Source organism: Salvelinus alpinus, chromosome 13 (genome assembly GCF_045679555.1).
Source record: "Salvelinus alpinus chromosome 13, SLU_Salpinus.1, whole genome shotgun sequence".
In the NCBI taxonomy this organism is placed as follows: domain Eukaryota; kingdom Metazoa; phylum Chordata; class Actinopteri; order Salmoniformes; family Salmonidae; genus Salvelinus; species Salvelinus alpinus.
Window position 1 is genome coordinate 3,916,315 of NC_092098.1, and position 16,597 is coordinate 3,932,911.

General features: G+C 39.3%; 1 protein-coding gene and 2 non-coding genes across 3 annotated transcripts in view; 1 reads left to right on the plus strand and 2 right to left on the minus strand.

The window, feature by feature from the left end:
* Positions 1 to 1,228, plus strand: part of LOC139536652 (zona pellucida-like domain-containing protein 1) — a 49,056-nt gene extending 47,828 nt beyond the window's left edge. The window contains exon 11 of the mRNA XM_071337284.1: positions 557 to 1,228. Within this exon, the coding sequence (XP_071193385.1) occupies positions 557 to 732 (176 nt within the window). The 3' untranslated portion in view covers positions 733 to 1,228. The remainder of the gene's footprint in view (positions 1 to 556) is intronic.
* A 6,893-nt stretch (positions 1,229 to 8,121) lies between these two features.
* On the minus strand, positions 8,122 to 8,203 carry trnas-gcu (transfer RNA serine (anticodon GCU)). The gene has a single exon. It is a non-coding gene; the product is annotated as a tRNA-Ser (tRNA).
* Positions 8,204 to 11,122: 2,919 nt separating this feature from the next.
* Positions 11,123 to 11,213, minus strand: trnar-ucu (transfer RNA arginine (anticodon UCU)). Its single transcript is given in 2 exon segments — positions 11,123 to 11,158; positions 11,177 to 11,213. It is a non-coding gene; the product is annotated as a tRNA-Arg (tRNA).
* Between the last annotated feature and the right edge of the window lie 5,384 nt (positions 11,214 to 16,597).

The window sequence follows — 16,597 nt, forward strand, 5'->3', positions numbered from 1 at the left end:
AAACTCTTGTTCCTTCTGATTCCCTTCCAAAATGAATATTAGATTTTTTTGCACTTCATGTCCAAATCATCTTAAAGTAACTTGATTTTGCTACACAATATATTTTACATAATGAAATATGATTTGGACATGAAATGCTCATTTGGAATTGGCCAGGTAAACAAATCCTGGCCAATATGGATTGCTGTCATACCTTTTCAATAGACTGCTTACAGAGTGAAGGAACCGATATTTGTAATTTGAATGAACTATCCCTTTAACATTACAGCGCAGAAAAAAGTGTCAATAACATTGTAATAGTATGGTAATAAGTTGGGTTGAAGTATGTGTAAGCTTGTTCGGATTTCTGTTTAGCGTTGCGCATTAAAAGATACCAATAGGATTTTTGCATTGTTGCGACTAGTCTTCCTTTAACTACTTTTGATGCAAGAAATTCTAAAGAAATACTGAAATAGCAATGTCCCTGTAATTTTTATTCTTAGATTTTAGCAGGCATTATCATTATTCTCATAATAATCAACTGCCCTATTGCTTTCATTGGTCTTTTTTTTTGTAGCTCAACTAAACAGCCCAGTGTTTCGGATGAACACGGTTACCAGCGCACTTATCTCAGGCATCATCATCCTTGGTGTAATGAGCCTGTGTTTCTTCATCTTATCCCTTACCCTCCTCAAGGGCAAGAGGGGCCCACCAACCATCTTGTCGGGGGCTCGCAACCCAGCTTTCAACTAACTCCAGCGATCACCCCTGCTCCCAAGATCTTGCCTTCCCCCTTCCCTTGAGGACACTACATAGAAGGAGAAAGTGGGACTCACATGTACACATTTACAGTAGAGTGAAAAGCCCAAATTGTTCATTTATATGAATGTAAACTGTACTGTATAATTCATGTTAGCATAGGTATAGTTGACATCTCGAGAATGTATATTTCTTTGTAAGTATTGTACTTATATTGTTTCAATCCAGTGACAGTCTGGTTATTGTTAGGCATTTCATTTGCAAAGTGGATTTCAGTTCAATTTAATACCTCAGCTACTCGGTATCCTATTGCAGGGTAAAGGATAATTTACAAGAAATACATATAGTGTAGAATAAACTGCTCTAACACCAAATTCTTGTTAAGTTGGTATGTTTACAGGGAGAAATGTAAACGGTGTCCCTGAAATGGATATAAAATGAGTGACCTCTAAACAACATCCTATGCAATAATTAAATAACTCAGAAAAGAGCCTGGGGTTGGATTTCGTTAATTTCCTGAAAAGACTTGACCACTGTGTAAGGGTTATAATGAATGAAAAGCTAACAAAAAATGTACCAGTTACATTTTATATCCATTATGTTATTAATATTGCTGATAAGTACCATAGTTAGTATAATGATTATAATACATTACTTGATAGGTCATTACTCATGAATGCTAGGTAAATGCTCTACCTAAATTAATGCAATCTTCAAATTGTTTAACTAGTTTAAATTACATTTTGGACTGTCATTAGGCTTTTTAGTCAAATGTGTATGAAGAGTTTCATTCCAAAACGCTATAATATACATTTTCAGAAATGTTGGTTATATTAGCTTTTATTGTATAAATATATTATGAAAGGGATTGGTCTGTTTGTTTGAAATCTACCAAAAAATGGTTTCATTTCAAAGAGAAAAATAATCATGTTTTGTTGCAAAATGCTATATATCCGCCTCCCTTTCAGATAAAAAAGTAGCACAGCTAGGTTTTATGAAGTCAAATGTGACATAACTACATTTTTTATAAATAACTGTACAAATTATACCTTTGTGACATCAATATATAATGACGAAAATGTTTATATATATATATATACACACAAATATATATATATATATATATATATATATACACACAAATTATTCAATGCAGTAATATGAGATCTGTATGTAAAATATTTTTTTTTAAATGTCATTTAGCAGACGCTGATATCCAGAGTGACTTACAGTTCGTGCATTTATCTCGTAGCTAGGTGGGACAACCACATATCAGTCAAATATACAGTGAATTCGGAAAGTATTCAGACCCCTTCCCCTTTTCCACATTTTGTTACATTACAGCCTTATAACATTAAATCAACAATCAATACTCTATAATGACAAAGTGAAAACAGGTTTTGAGAAATTTTTGCAAATGTATTAAATAAAAACAGCTATGCCTTATTTAAATAAGTATTCAGACACTTTACCTTGAGACTCGATATTGAGCTCAGGTGCATCCTGTTTCCGTTGATCATCCTTGAGATGTTTATACAACTTGATTGGAGTCCACCTGTGGTAAATGCAATTGATTGGACATGATTTGGAAAGGCACACAACTGTCCAAGCAATGGTTTTCAAAGCAAATCCAAGCTCTGAGATCAAAGGAATTATACGTACAGCTCCCCGACATGCTACACCTGGTACCATCTCTACGATGAAGCATTGTGCTGGCAGCATCATGCTGTGGGGATGTTTTTCAGTGGCAGGGACTGGGACACTAGTTAAGATTGAGGGAAAGATGAACGGAGCAAAGTACAGAAAGATCCTTGATGAAAACCTGCTCCAGAGCTCTTAGGACCTCAGACTGGGGTGAAGGTTAACCTTCCAACAGGACAACAACCCTAAGCACACAGCCAAGACAACTCAGGAGTGGCTTCGGGACAAGTCTCTGAATGTCCGTGAGTGGTCAAGCCAGAGCCCGGACTTGAACCTGATCGAACATCTCTGAAGAGACCTGAAAATAGCTGTGCAGCGACGCTCCCCTTCCAACCTGACAGAGCTTGAGAGGATCTGCAGAGAAGAATGGAAGAAACTCCCCAAATACAGGTGTGGCAAGCTTGTAGCATCATACCCAAGAAGACTCAAGGCAGTAATCACTGCCAAAGGTGCTTCAACAAAGTACTGAGTAAAGGGTCTGAATACTTATGTAAAAGTGATATTTCAGTTTTTTAATAGCAATAAATGTGCTAAAAGTCTATAAACCTGTTTTTGCTTTGTCATTATGGGGTATTCTGTGCAGATTGATGAGGAACAAAAACAATTTAATCCATTTTAGAATTAGGCTGTAATGCATCAAAATGTGGAAAAAGTGAAGGGGTCTGAATATTTTCCGAATACGCTGTAGGTCATTATCAGTAAAACATCACAATACATCACAGAATGTTAAATTTGGCTTCTGGGGGAAAAGGAGACACCCAGCTCCGCCTAAACTATTGACAACTGTGTGCAGTTTAAGGGATTGATCAATAAATGTTAACTATTTGGTTGTTATAGCATCACCTCTTGAAGAGCATAGTCAGAACAAAACATTGTCAATCATTCCATGCAAAACAATTGCGCTTTATCATCAAAGTTATAGAGCAAGGAACTGCATGCCTTTCATGATCAGTAAACATCAATTGCTCATGTAATTTCAGATACGTGAGGGTAGCCTCATCTCTCAATATTGGCCACCATTAATTTAATATTTGAGTATTATAAAAGTGAACTATACGTGAAAAGTATGAGTGGTTTAGGTTAATTTCCCATCCTTTGTGGGCTCTGCCTGGCAAGCAGCAGAAGGTTGCATTTGTCAATATACTTTTAGCTGATCATTTTTACATTGCAAGCTACCGGTAGAAACTTTGTACAGTTTCTATATGTACAGTACGGTTTCTAAATGTACCTTTTTATCCAAAGAGGTAGGTAGGCCTAGCTAACAAATTGGCTAACATTATCCCCTTTTCAACAATTGAAATAACATTATCCCCAAATCAGTCAATTGAAATAAATTCATTAATGTAAAAATCTTGTCACTATTTTTGTTGATAAAATTGATCAAATGCAATTGTGTTCCTTGTCCACAGCTTGTCCACAGCTTCACAGCTTAACCCACCGCCACCATGGGGCTCTCAATTCTCACAAACAAGGATGTAAACAAATTTGTGCACAAAACTTTAGAGAAGTAAGGTTTTTGTGTATATGGAACATTTCTGGGATCTTTTATTTCAGCTCATAAAACATGGGACCAACACTTTACATGTTGAATTGATATTTTTGTTTAGTGCAAACGGCTATATATGAATTTTGTTTGATTTCCTTGCCATCTATAGTGGTGATGACAGTAGTCCGACTGACAACTTTACCAGGATGAAGACTTGCCAATAGCCGTGTCATAACAGCTAACATAACTTGTCATAACCTGTCATAATATGGATATATCACTGTCATGACCCCATATATTTACACCTGTTGTGAAATATATTGCGTTATTTTATGGCTGGTTATGACAACTACATAAGAGTTTTAAAACCCACATTTATTCAAACTAGTTTTTCCCTGCCAAAAAGTGTAGTTGTAATGAATTCTTTACGTTCTTTACATGTTTTTTTTAATCATATTTTAAATAACTTGTAGAAAATACACTTTGACACTGTCATGAAGCATTATGACCATCCTGTGTCACTTTACTTGGACTAAGAAAATACACTTTATGACACCGTCATGAAGCATTATGACCATCATAACCATATTAGCCAGATGGGCATATCACGTACATGACCTTATATCAGTCATCAGTCAAAAATCCTTCTCCTTCTCCTGTCCTTCTCCTGTCTGACATCAATGTGTGCGCAATTACAATGCTAATCTAATAGGGTCAATAAAATAAAATACAACAAACATACTGTTGACATGTAGGCTACGGTGTAAAGGAATGTTTTGCCTTGTGTGGTAGGTTTTTACACTCTCTTTTGTAGGTGTAATAACCAGCCATAAAATAACGCAGTATATGTCAGAACAGGTATAAATATCTGTCATGACAGTGTTATGACCATAATATAACAAGTTATGACACGTTATGTCAGCTGTTATGACATGGTTGTGACTGTTTAGTACTCACATGTTTCAGTTTTTTCAATCCCTTTGGTACATTTCAAAACTCTAAGCACAAAAATGTAAACAGATCATCATAACTGCTCATCTTCCAAAACTCTAAGCACATTTTTTATTGACTGAGTAGAACAAAATATTCACAAAGTCACTTGTTCACTGCCCCAAATCCCTCAAATTTGGATACATATTCAGTCTAAGTATCTGCTTTTCAAAATGCAATATTTACATTCTTTTTGGTATGATTTTCTTGTACATTGTTAGCAAAACATTTAACTATCACTTAATCAAACTTCTCAAAACTACTGAAGCAAAATAAAATAGTGCCTAGTTATCGTATATAGTTTGATAACTGCTGAACACAGTAGAATTCCATATATTGACATCATAAATGGATCAATTGACATCAATCTATGTTGGAACATAAAACCAAATAATATCTGGATGTGGCTGTAAATGCTACATTCTATGTGTAACCATCTGGAATTATAGTGTAGTGTGTTTTGTAAACAGTCCCTTCAGAAAGTATTCACAACCCTTGACTTTTTTACACATTTTGTTGTGTTACAACCTAAATTTAAAAAGGAATACATTGAAATGTTGTGTCACTGGCATACACACAATACCCCATAATGTCAAATTGGAATCATAATTTTCAAAATGTGTAAAAATGTATACAAAAATTAAAAGTTGAAATGTCTTGAGTCAATAAGTATTAAACCCCTTTGTTATGGCAAGCCTAAATAAGTTCATGAGTAAAAATGTCCTTAACAAGTTGCATAGTAAGTTGCATGGACTCACTCTATGTGCAGTAATAGTGTTTAACATGATTGTTGAATGACTACCTCATCGCTGTACCCCACACATACAATTATTTGTAAGATCTTTCAGTTAAGCAGTCACTTTCAAACACAGATTCAACAACAAAGACCAGTGAGGTTTTCCAATTGCTCACAAAGAAGTGCACCTATTGGTAGATGGAAAAAATAAGAAAAAGCAGACATTGAATATCCCTTTAAGCATGGTGTAGAAATGAATTACACATTGGATGGTGTATAATACACCCAGTCACTACAACCTTCCTAACTCAGTTGCCGGAGAGGAAGGAAACCGCTCAGGGATTTTGCCATGAGGCCAATGGTGACTTAAAACATTTACCGAGTTTAATGGCTGTGACAGGAGAAAACTGAGAATGGATCAACAACATTGTAGTTACTCCACAATACTAGCCTAATTGACTGAGTAAAAAGAAGGAAGCTTGTACAGAATCAAAATATTCCAAAACATGCATCATGTTTGCAACAAGGCACTAAAGTAATATTGCAAAAAATGTGGCAAAGCAATTCACTTTTTGTCCTGAATACAAAGCGTTATGTTTTGGGCAAACCCTGCACAACACATTACTTAGTACCACTCACTGTCACGCCCTGATCTGTTTCACCTGTTCCTGTGATTGTCTCCACCCCCTCTAGGTGTCGCTTATTTTCCCCAGTGTATTTATCCCTACGGGTGGGTGCTGCTATGGTGACCAGCGAGCAGAGATAAGGCGCGACTTTACCTAGCAGGGTCTTGTAGATGACCTGGAGCCAGTGGGTTTGGCGATGAGTATGAAGCGAGGGCCAGCCAACGAGAGTGTACCGGCCGCAGTGGTGGGTAGTATATGGGGCTATGGTGACAAAACGGATGGCACTGTGATAGACTGCATCCAATTTGTTGAGTAGGGTGTTGGAGGCTATTTCGTAAATGACATCGACGAAGTCGAGGATCGGTAAGATGGTCAGTTTTACGAGGGTATGTTTGGCAGCATGAGTGAAGGATGTTTTGCTGCGAAATAGGAAGCCAATTCTAGATTTAACTTTGGATTGGTGATGTTTTACGTGAGTCTGGAAGGAGAGTTTACAGTCTAACCAGACACCTAGGTATTTATAGTTGTCCACATATTCTAAGGCAGAACCGTACAGAGTAGTGATGCTGGATGGGCGGGCAGGTGCAGGCAGCGATCGGTTGAAGAGCATGCATTTAGTTTTACTTGTATTTAAAAAACACTTAAAGTTGTATTACAAAAGTAGTTTGAAATGTTTGGACAAAGCTTACAGGTAACTTTTGAGATATTTTGTAGTCACGTTGTGCAAGTTGGAACCAGTGTTTTTCTGGATCAAACGAGCCAAATAAATTCACATTTTGGATATATATCGACGGAATTAATCGAACAAAAGGACCATTTGTGATGTTTATGGGACATATTGGAGTGCCAACAGAAGAAGCTCGTCAAAGGTAAGGCATGAATTATATCTTTATTTCAGCATTTTGTTGTCGCGCCGGGAGTGTTGAAATATGATGGACTGTGATTGTTAGCTGGGGTGCTATCCTCAGATAATAGCATTGTTTGCTTTCACCGTAAAGCATTTTTTAAATCTGACACGTTGGCTGGATTCACAACAAGTCAAGCTTTAATTTGATAATTTGAATGTGTGATTTCATGAAAGTTACATTTTTATAGTAATTTATTTGAATTTGGCGCTCTGCATTTTCTCTGGGTTTTGGCCAAGTGAGACAGTAGCATCCCGCCTAAACTCAGATTTTTGGATATAAATATGAACTTTACCGAACAAAACATACATGTATTGTATAACATGAAGTCCTATGAGTTTCATCTGATGAAGATCATCAAAGGTTAGTGATTCATTTTATCTCTATTTCTGCTTTTTGTTACTCCTTCTCTTTGGCTGGAAAAATGGCTGTGTTTTTCTGTGGCTACGTACTGACCTAACATAATCACTTGGTGTGCTTTCGCCGTAAATCTTTTTTGAAATCAGACATGTTGGCTGGAATCACAACAAGTGTAGCTTTAATTTGATGTCTTTTATGTGTGATTTCATGAAAGTTGGATTTTTATAGTAATTTATTTGAATTTGGCGCTCTGCATTTTTACTGGCTTTTGGCCATATCCCAGAGAAGTTAAGTGTGGGGATGTGTCGGTTCAAATCCCACCGTTGAGGTTGCCTTGGTAAAGCTATTCTTCAATACCTGAATCTTATCAGTCGCTCTAGGATTGTGCAGGGATTCTATATTCATGTGGAGCCATGCAAGAGAAGAAATATCAACTGTTTTGCGAAGATGTTGGTTTTCCAATCCACACATGTAGTTCATCACCTTCCCCACTCAGATGCCAAGTCCTGTGCTCTCGCAGTGTTAGCGAAAATCAAAATCTTCCAGTGCCATAAAGCAGTACTGTTTTTTTGGGGTGCTCGATGAGGATGGGATTCAAACCCATGCATGCAGATCACAATGGATTAGCAGTCCATGGCCTTAACCACTCGGCCACCTCATCCACTAGTCTGCAAGTGGCAGTTGCCCCCACAAACTGTTGTTGCTGTATGTAAACCCTTGATTGAAATCAATGAAAGTTAGGCATAGCAATGGCAGGGCCATGTGTCGATCCCATCGAGATATTTAACAAATGTGTTGGCAGGCCGAGTGGTCTAAAGTGCTTGATTAACTTCTTGCGGATCATTGGGACGCTAGCGTCCCATCTGGCCAACATCCGGTGAAATTTGCAGAGCGCGAAATTCAAATTAAATTACTATAAATATTTAACTTTCATGAAATCACAAGTTCAATACATTAATATAAAGCTTAACTTGTTGTTAATCCAGACGCCATGTCAGATTTCAAAAAGGCTTTACGGCGAAAGCAAACCATGCGATTATCTGAGGACAGCGCCCAGCAAACAAATGCATAACACATCATTTTCAACCAGGGAGTTGCGACATGAAAATCAGAAATAGCGATATAAAATGTGCCTTACCTTTGAAGATCTTCTTCTGTTGGCACTCCAAAAGGTCCTAGTTACATTACAAATGGTGCTTTTTTTCAATAAAGTCTTTCTTTATATCCATAAAAACTAAGTTTAGCTGGCGCGCTTCAGTCAATAATCTGCTCGGTTTCCCTCCTTCAAAATGCATTAAAAAATGAATCCCAAACGTTACCAATAAACTTATCCAAACAAGTCAATCAATGTTTATAATCAAACAATAGGTACCCTAATATGCAAAAAAATGATCAAATTTATGACGGAGAATCGTTATTGTCTTTACCGGAGAAAAATACCAAAGAACACCAATACCAAAGCATTCACGTGCTTGGAAACACTACAGCCAAAATGGGAACCACCTATAAAAACTACAATTCCTTTCTCATTTTTCCAAAAACCAAACTGAAACTCTTTCTAAAGACTGTTTTTATCTAGTGGAAGCCCTAGGAACTGCAATCGGGCACGATTTCGCCCTATTATAAAAGTGCCAGACATTGAAATCAGTGGTAGGATAAAACACATTTTTGGGGGGGGTGGTTTGTCCTCGAGGTTTCGCCTGCCATTTCAGTGCTGTTATACTCAAAAACATTATTTTAACAGTTTTAGATTTTTTTTTGTGTTTTCTATCCAAATCTACCAATTATATGCATCTCCTAGCTTCTTGGCCTGAGTAGCAGGCAGTTTACTTTGGTTACGCTTTTCATCCGGACGTCAAAATACCGCCCCCTATCCCAAAGTAAGGACTCCTTCATTTGGTCCATTGTAACTGTGAAATTAAATTAAGTGCACATCGGGAATTTGAAGGTATCAGATATAGACCTAAAATTAGGGGTGATGATAAGATGGAGCTGACAGACATGGAAGCTCTGCCTCTAGCTCCTAAGAAACTTTGGTAACTTTAATAATGATTACATACCACTTTACTCATTTCATGTGTATATACTGTATTTTAGTCAATGCCACTCTGAAATTGCTCGTCCTAATATTTATATATTTCCCTAGTTCCGTTATTTTACTTTTAGATTTGTGTGTATTCTTATAAATTGTTAGATATTACTGCACTGTTGAAGCTAGGAACACAATTTTTTCGCTACACCCGCAATAAAATCTGATGAATATGTGTATGTGACCAAAAAAATGTGATTTGATTTGAATTAACTATAACTATAACAGATCAAGCTTTCCATTCCATTCTCCAGGGAAGGAGACAAAACATTATGATTAACTTACGTGGGTTTCAAACCCGCAACAGTTGAATCAATTTCTCAAACAATTTATACTAGAAGTCCAATGCACTACACATTGCACCACAGAAACATTCACATAACAAGACAAATTGAGAATCTTACACGTGTCGGACTAAGCCCTGCTTTGTCAATGTTACTATCTAATGTTAGATGGCGGGCTGGAAATCAGTAAACGATTTGGGATTCAAACCCAGGAACTCCAGTTTCCTAGAGAGGCACTTCAACTAACTAAGACAAGAAGCGAGGCAACAAACAAAGACAAGTTTAGAAACTTGCCCCCCGGATCAGACAAGTGAGGGAAAAACTGAACAAAAACAAGGTCGGAATAGGGTGTAATTACCACCAACCTTTTGATTACCAGCCTAATGCGCTAACCGAAAAGCACCAGAGAAACGTATTAAATATAAGTTACGGACTCCAACCAAAACAAAACATGTCATACAATTATGTAGGTATGAAAAATAGGTCCCTGGGTCAATAGGGTTGGGAACTCAAGGATTAGACCATTTGCTTTTTTGTACCAGATCACTCTTTCCATTCCATTGTTCAGGGAAGGAGGAGACAAAAAAATGATGCTTGACTCAAACCCACAGCCTTTGAATCTCTTCAACAATCTCTCCTAGAAGTCCAATGCGCTATCCATTGCGCAACAGAGCCTTTCTGCTATAACGCCTAATTGAAAATCTTTAGTGTGCCGGACTGAGCCCAGCTCTGTCAAAGTAACTTTCAAAAGTTAGATGGCGGCCTGGACATCAGTGAAAACACCAAAGCTGCCATTTTAAAACCACTGTGGGATACAAAACCAGGAACTCCACTTTACTAGAGAGGTATTTCAACCAACTAAGACATGGTGCCAGGCAACATGCAAAGACAAGGTCAGAAACTTGGCCCCCGGTTCAGACAGGTGAGGGAAAAGCTGAACAAAAAGAAGGTTGGACTTGGGTGTGCTCATACCAAAAACTTTTGGTTGACTGGCCTAATGCGCTAACCGAAATGCACCAGAGAAAAGTGGTAGAGATAAATTACGGACTCCAACAAAATTTACACGTCAGACAATTATGTAGGTGTGGAATATAGGTCCCTTGGTGAATAGGGTTGGGAACTCAAGGATTACACCATTTGCTATTTTGTATCAGATCACTCTTTCCATTCCATTGTTCAGGGAAGGAGGAGACCAAAAAATTATGTTTGACTCTAGTGGGACTCGAACCCACAACCTTTGAATCTCTTCAACAATCTCTCCTAGAAGTCCAATGCGCTATCCATTGCGCCACAGAGCCATTAGCTAACAAACCAAATTGACAATTTTTCGTGTGCGGGACATAGCCCGGCTCTGTGAAAGTAACTTTCTAAAGTTAGATGGCGGGCTGGAAATCAGTGAAAACACCAAAGCAGCCATTTGAATGACACTGTGGGATACAAAACCAGGAACTCCACTTTACTAGAGAGGTACTTCAACCAACTAAGACATGGTGCCAGGCAACATGCAAAGACAAGTTTAGAAACTTGGCCCCCGGTTCAGACAGGTGAGGGAAAAGCTGAACAAAAAGAAAGTTGGACTTGGGTGTGCTCATACCACCAACTTTTGGTTGACTGGCCTAATGCGCTAACCGAAAAGTACAAGAGAAATGTGTTAGAGATAAGTTGCGGACTCCAACAAAATTGACACGTCAGACATTTATGTAGGTGTGAAATATAGGTCCCTTGGTGAATAGGTTGGGAACTCAAGGATTAGACCATTTGATATTTTATATCAGATCACTCTTTCCATTCCATTGTTCAGGGAAGGAGGAGACAAAAAAATTAGGTTTACTCTAGTGTGACTCAAACGTACAACCTTTGAATCTCTTCAACAAGCTCTCCTAGAAGTCCAATGCGCTATCCATTGCCGTACAGAGCCTTTCTGCTAACCAGCCAAATTGAAAACATTTTGTGTGCCGGACTGAGCCCAGCTCTGTCAAAGTAACTTTCAAAAGTTAGATGGCGGGCTGGAAATCAGTGAAAACACCAAAGCTGCCATTTGAAAGACACTGTGGGATACAAAACCAGGAACTCCACTTTACTAGAGAGGTACAACAACCAACTAAGACATGGTTCCAGGCAACATGCATAGACAAGTTCAGAAACTTGGCCCCCAGTTCAGACAGGTGAGGGAATAGCTGAACAAAAAAGAGGTTGGACTTTGGAGTGCACATACCATCAACTTTTGGCTGACAGTCCTAATGCGCTAACCGAAAGGCACCAGAGAAAAGTGGTAGAGATAAGTTACGGACTCCAACAAAATTGACACATGTCAGACAATTATGTAGGTGTGAAATAGAGGTCCCTTGGTGAATAGGGTTGGAACCTCAAGGATTAGACCATTTGTTATTTTGTATCAGATCACTCTTTCCATTCCAGTGTTCAGTGAAGGAGGAGACAAAAAAATTATGTTTGACTCCAGTGGGACTCAAACCCACAAACTTTGAATCTATTCAACAATCTCTCCTAGAAGTCCAATGCGCTATCCATTGCGCCACAGAGCCATTTAGCTAACAAACCAAAATTGACAATTTTTCGTGTGCGGGACATAGCCCGGTTCTTTCAAAGTAACTTTCTCAAGTTAGATGGCGGGCTGGAAATCAGTGAAAACACCAAAGCTGCCATTTTAAAACCACTGTGGGATACAAAACCAGGAACTCCACTTTACTAGAGAGGTACAACAACCAACTAAGACATGGTTCCAGGCAACATGCATAGACAAGTTCAGAAACTTGGCCCCCAGTTCAGACAGGTGAGGGAAAAGCTGAACAAAAAAGAGGTTGGACTTTGGCATGCACATACCATCAACTTTTGGCTGACAGTCCTAATGCGCTAACCGAAAGGCACCAGAGAAACGTGGTAGAGATAAGTTACGGACTCCAACAAAATTGACACATGTCAGACAATTATGTAGGTGTGAAATAGAGGTCCCTTGGTGAATAGGGTTGGGACCTCAAGGATTAGACCATTTGTTATTTTGTATCAGATCACTCTTTCCATTCCAGTGTTCAGGGAAGGAGGAGACAAAAAAACTATGTTTGACTCTAGTGGGACTCAAACCCACAACTTTTGAATCTCTTCAACAATCATCTCCTAGAAGTCCAATGCGCTATCCATTGCGCCAGAGAGCCATTTAGCTTACAAACCAAATTGACAATTTTTCGTGTGCGGGACATAGCCCGGCTCTGTCAAAGTAACTTTCTAAAGTTAGATGGCGGGCTGGAAATCAGTGAAAACACCAAAGCTGCCATTTTAAAACCACTGTGGGATACAAAACCAGGAACTCCACTTTACTAGAGAGGTACTTCAACCAACTAAGACACGGTGCCAGGCAACATGCATAGACAAGTTCAGAAACTTGGCCCCCGGTTCAGACAGGTGAGGGAAAAGCTGAACAAAAACAAAGTTGGTCTTGGGTATGCTCATACCACCAACTTTTGGCCAACAGGCCTAATGCGCTAACCGAAAAGCACCAGAGAAATGTGTTAGAGATAAGTTGCAGACTCCAACAAAATTGACACATGTCAGACAATTATGTAGGTGTGAAATATAGGTCCCTTGGTGAATAGGGTTGGGAACTCAAGGATTAGACCATTTGCTATTTTGTATCAGATCACTCTTTCCATTCCATTGTTCAGGGAAGGAGGAGACAAAAAAATTAGGTTTGACTCTAGTGTGACTCAAACGTACAACCTTTGAATCTCTTCAACAAGCTCTCCTAGAAGTCCAATGCGCTATCCATTGCCGTACAGAGCCTTTCTGCTACCCAGCCAAATTGAAAACATTTTGTGTGCCGGACTGAGCCCAGCTCTGTCAAAGTAACTTTCAAAAGTTAGATGGCGGGCTGGAAATCAGTGAAAACACCAAAGCTGCCATTTGAAAGACACTGTGGGATACAAAACCAGGAACTCCACTTTACTAGAGAGGTACAACAACCAACTAAGACATGGTTCCAGGCAACATGCATAGACAAGTTCAGAAACTTGGCCCCCAGTTCAGACAGGTGAGGGAAAGCTGAACAAAAAAGAGGTTGGACTTTGGCATGCACATACCATCAACTTTTGGCTGACAGTCCTAATGCGCTAACCGAAAGGCACCAGAGAAACGTGGTAGAGATAAGTTACGGACTCCAACAAAATTGACACATGTCAGACAATTATGTAGGTGTGAAATAGAGGTCCCTTGGTGAATAGGGTTGGAACCTCAAGGATTAGACCATTTGTTATTTTGTATCAGATCACTCTTTCCATTCCAGTGTTCAGTGAAGGAGGAGACAAAAAAATTATGTTTGACTCCAGTGGGACTCAAACCCACAAACTTTGAATCTATTCAACAATCTCTCCTAGAAGTCCAATGCGCTATCCATTGCGCCACAGAGCCATTTAGCTAACAAACCAAAATTGACCATTTTTCGTGTGCGGGACATAGCCCGGTTCTTTCAAAGTAACTTTCTCAAGTTAGATGGCGGGCTGGAAATCAGTGAAAACACCAAAGCTGCCATTTTAAAACCACTGTGGGATACAAAACCAGGAACTCCACTTTACTAGAGAGGTACTTCAACCAACTAAGACACGGTGCCAGGCAACATGCATAGACAAGTTCAGAAACTTGGCCCCCGGTTCAGACAGGTGAGGGAAAAGCTGAACAAAAACAAAGTTGGTCTTGGGTATGCTCATACCACCAACTTTTGGCCAACAGGCCTAATGCGCTAACCGAAAAGCACCAGAGAAATGTGTTAGAGATAAGTTGCAGACTCCAACAAAATTGACACATGTCAGACAATTATGTAGGTGTGAAATATAGGTCCCTTGGTGAATAGGGTTGGGAACTCAAGGATTAGACCATTTGCTATTTTGTATCAGATCACTCTTTCCATTCCATTGTTCAGGGAAGGAGGAGACAAAAAAATTAGGTTTGACTCTAGTGTGACTCAAACGTACAACCTTTGAATCTCTTCAACAAGCTCTCCTAGAAGTCCAATGCGCTATCCATTGCCGTACAGAGCCTTTCTGCTAACCAGCCAAATTGAAAACATTTTGTGTGCCGGACTGAGCCCAGCTCTGTCAAAGTAACTTTCCAAAGTTAGATGGCGGGCTGGAAATAAGTGAAAACACCAAAGCTGCCATTTGAAAGACACTGTGGGATACAAAACCAGGAACTCCACTTTACTAGAGAGGTACAACAACCAACTAAGAAATGGTTCCAGGCAACATGCATAGACAAGTTCAGAAACTTGGCCCCCAGTTCAGACAGGTGAGGGAAATGCTGAACAAAAAAGAGGTTGGACTTTGGCATGCACATACCATCAACTTTTGGCTGACAGGCCTAATGCGCTAACCGAAAAGCACCAGAGAAACGTGGTAAAGATAAGTTACGGACTCCAATAAAATTGACACGTCAGACAATTATGTAGGTGTGAAATATAGGTCCCTTGGTGAATAGGGATGGGACCTCAAGGATTAGACCATTTGCTATTTTGTATCAGATCACTCTTTCCATTCCATTGTTCAGGGAAGGAGGAGACAAAAAAATTAGGTTTGACTCTAGTGTGAATCAAACGTACAACCTTTGAATCTCTTCAACAAGCTCTCCTAGAAGTCCAATGCGCTATCCATTGCACCACAGAGCCATTTAGCTAACAAACCAAATTGACCATTTTTCGTGTGCGGGACATAGCCCGGTTCTTTCAAAGTAACTTTCTCAAGTTAGATGGCGGACTGGAAATCAGTGAAAACACCAAAGCTGCCATTTTAAAACCACTGTGGGATACAAAACCAGGAACTCCACTTTACTAGAGAGGTACAACAACCAACTAAGACATGGTTCCAGGCAACATGCATAGACAAGTTCAGAAACTTGGCCCCCGGTTCAGACAGGTGAGGGAAAAGCTGAAGAAAAAGAAAGTTGGTCTTGAGTGTGCTCATACCACCAACTTTTGGCTGACAGGCCTAATGCGCTAACCGAAAAGCTCCAGAAAAACGTGTTAGAGATAAGTTACGGACTCCAACAAAATTTATACATGTCAGACAATTATGTAGGTGTGAAATATAGGTCCCTTGGTGAATAGGGTTGGGAACTCAAGGATTAGACCATTTGCTATTTTGTATCAGATCACTCTTTCCATTCCATTGTTCAGGGAAGGAGGAGACAAAAAATGTATGTTTGACTCTAGTGGGACTCAAACCCACAACCTTTGAATCTCTTCAACAATCTCTCCTAGAAGCCCAATGCGCTATCCATTGTGCCACAGAGCCATTCTGCTAACACACCAAATTGAAAATCTTTCGTGTGCGGGACATAGACCGGCTCTGTCAAAATAACATTCTAAAGTTAGATGGCGGGCTGGAAATCAGTGAAAACACCAAAGCTGCCATTTGAAAGACACTGTGGGATACAAAACCAGGAACTCCACTTTACTAGAGAGGTACAACAACCAACTAAGACATGGTTCCAGGCAACATGCATAGACAAGTTCAGAAACTTGGCCCCCGGTTCAGACAGGTGAGGGAAAAGCTGAACAAAAAGAAAGTTGGTCTTGGGTGTGCTCATACCACCAACTTTTGGCTGACAGGCCTAATGCGCTAACTGAAAAGCACAAGAGAAATGTGTTAGAGATAAGTTACGGACTCCAACAAAATTGACA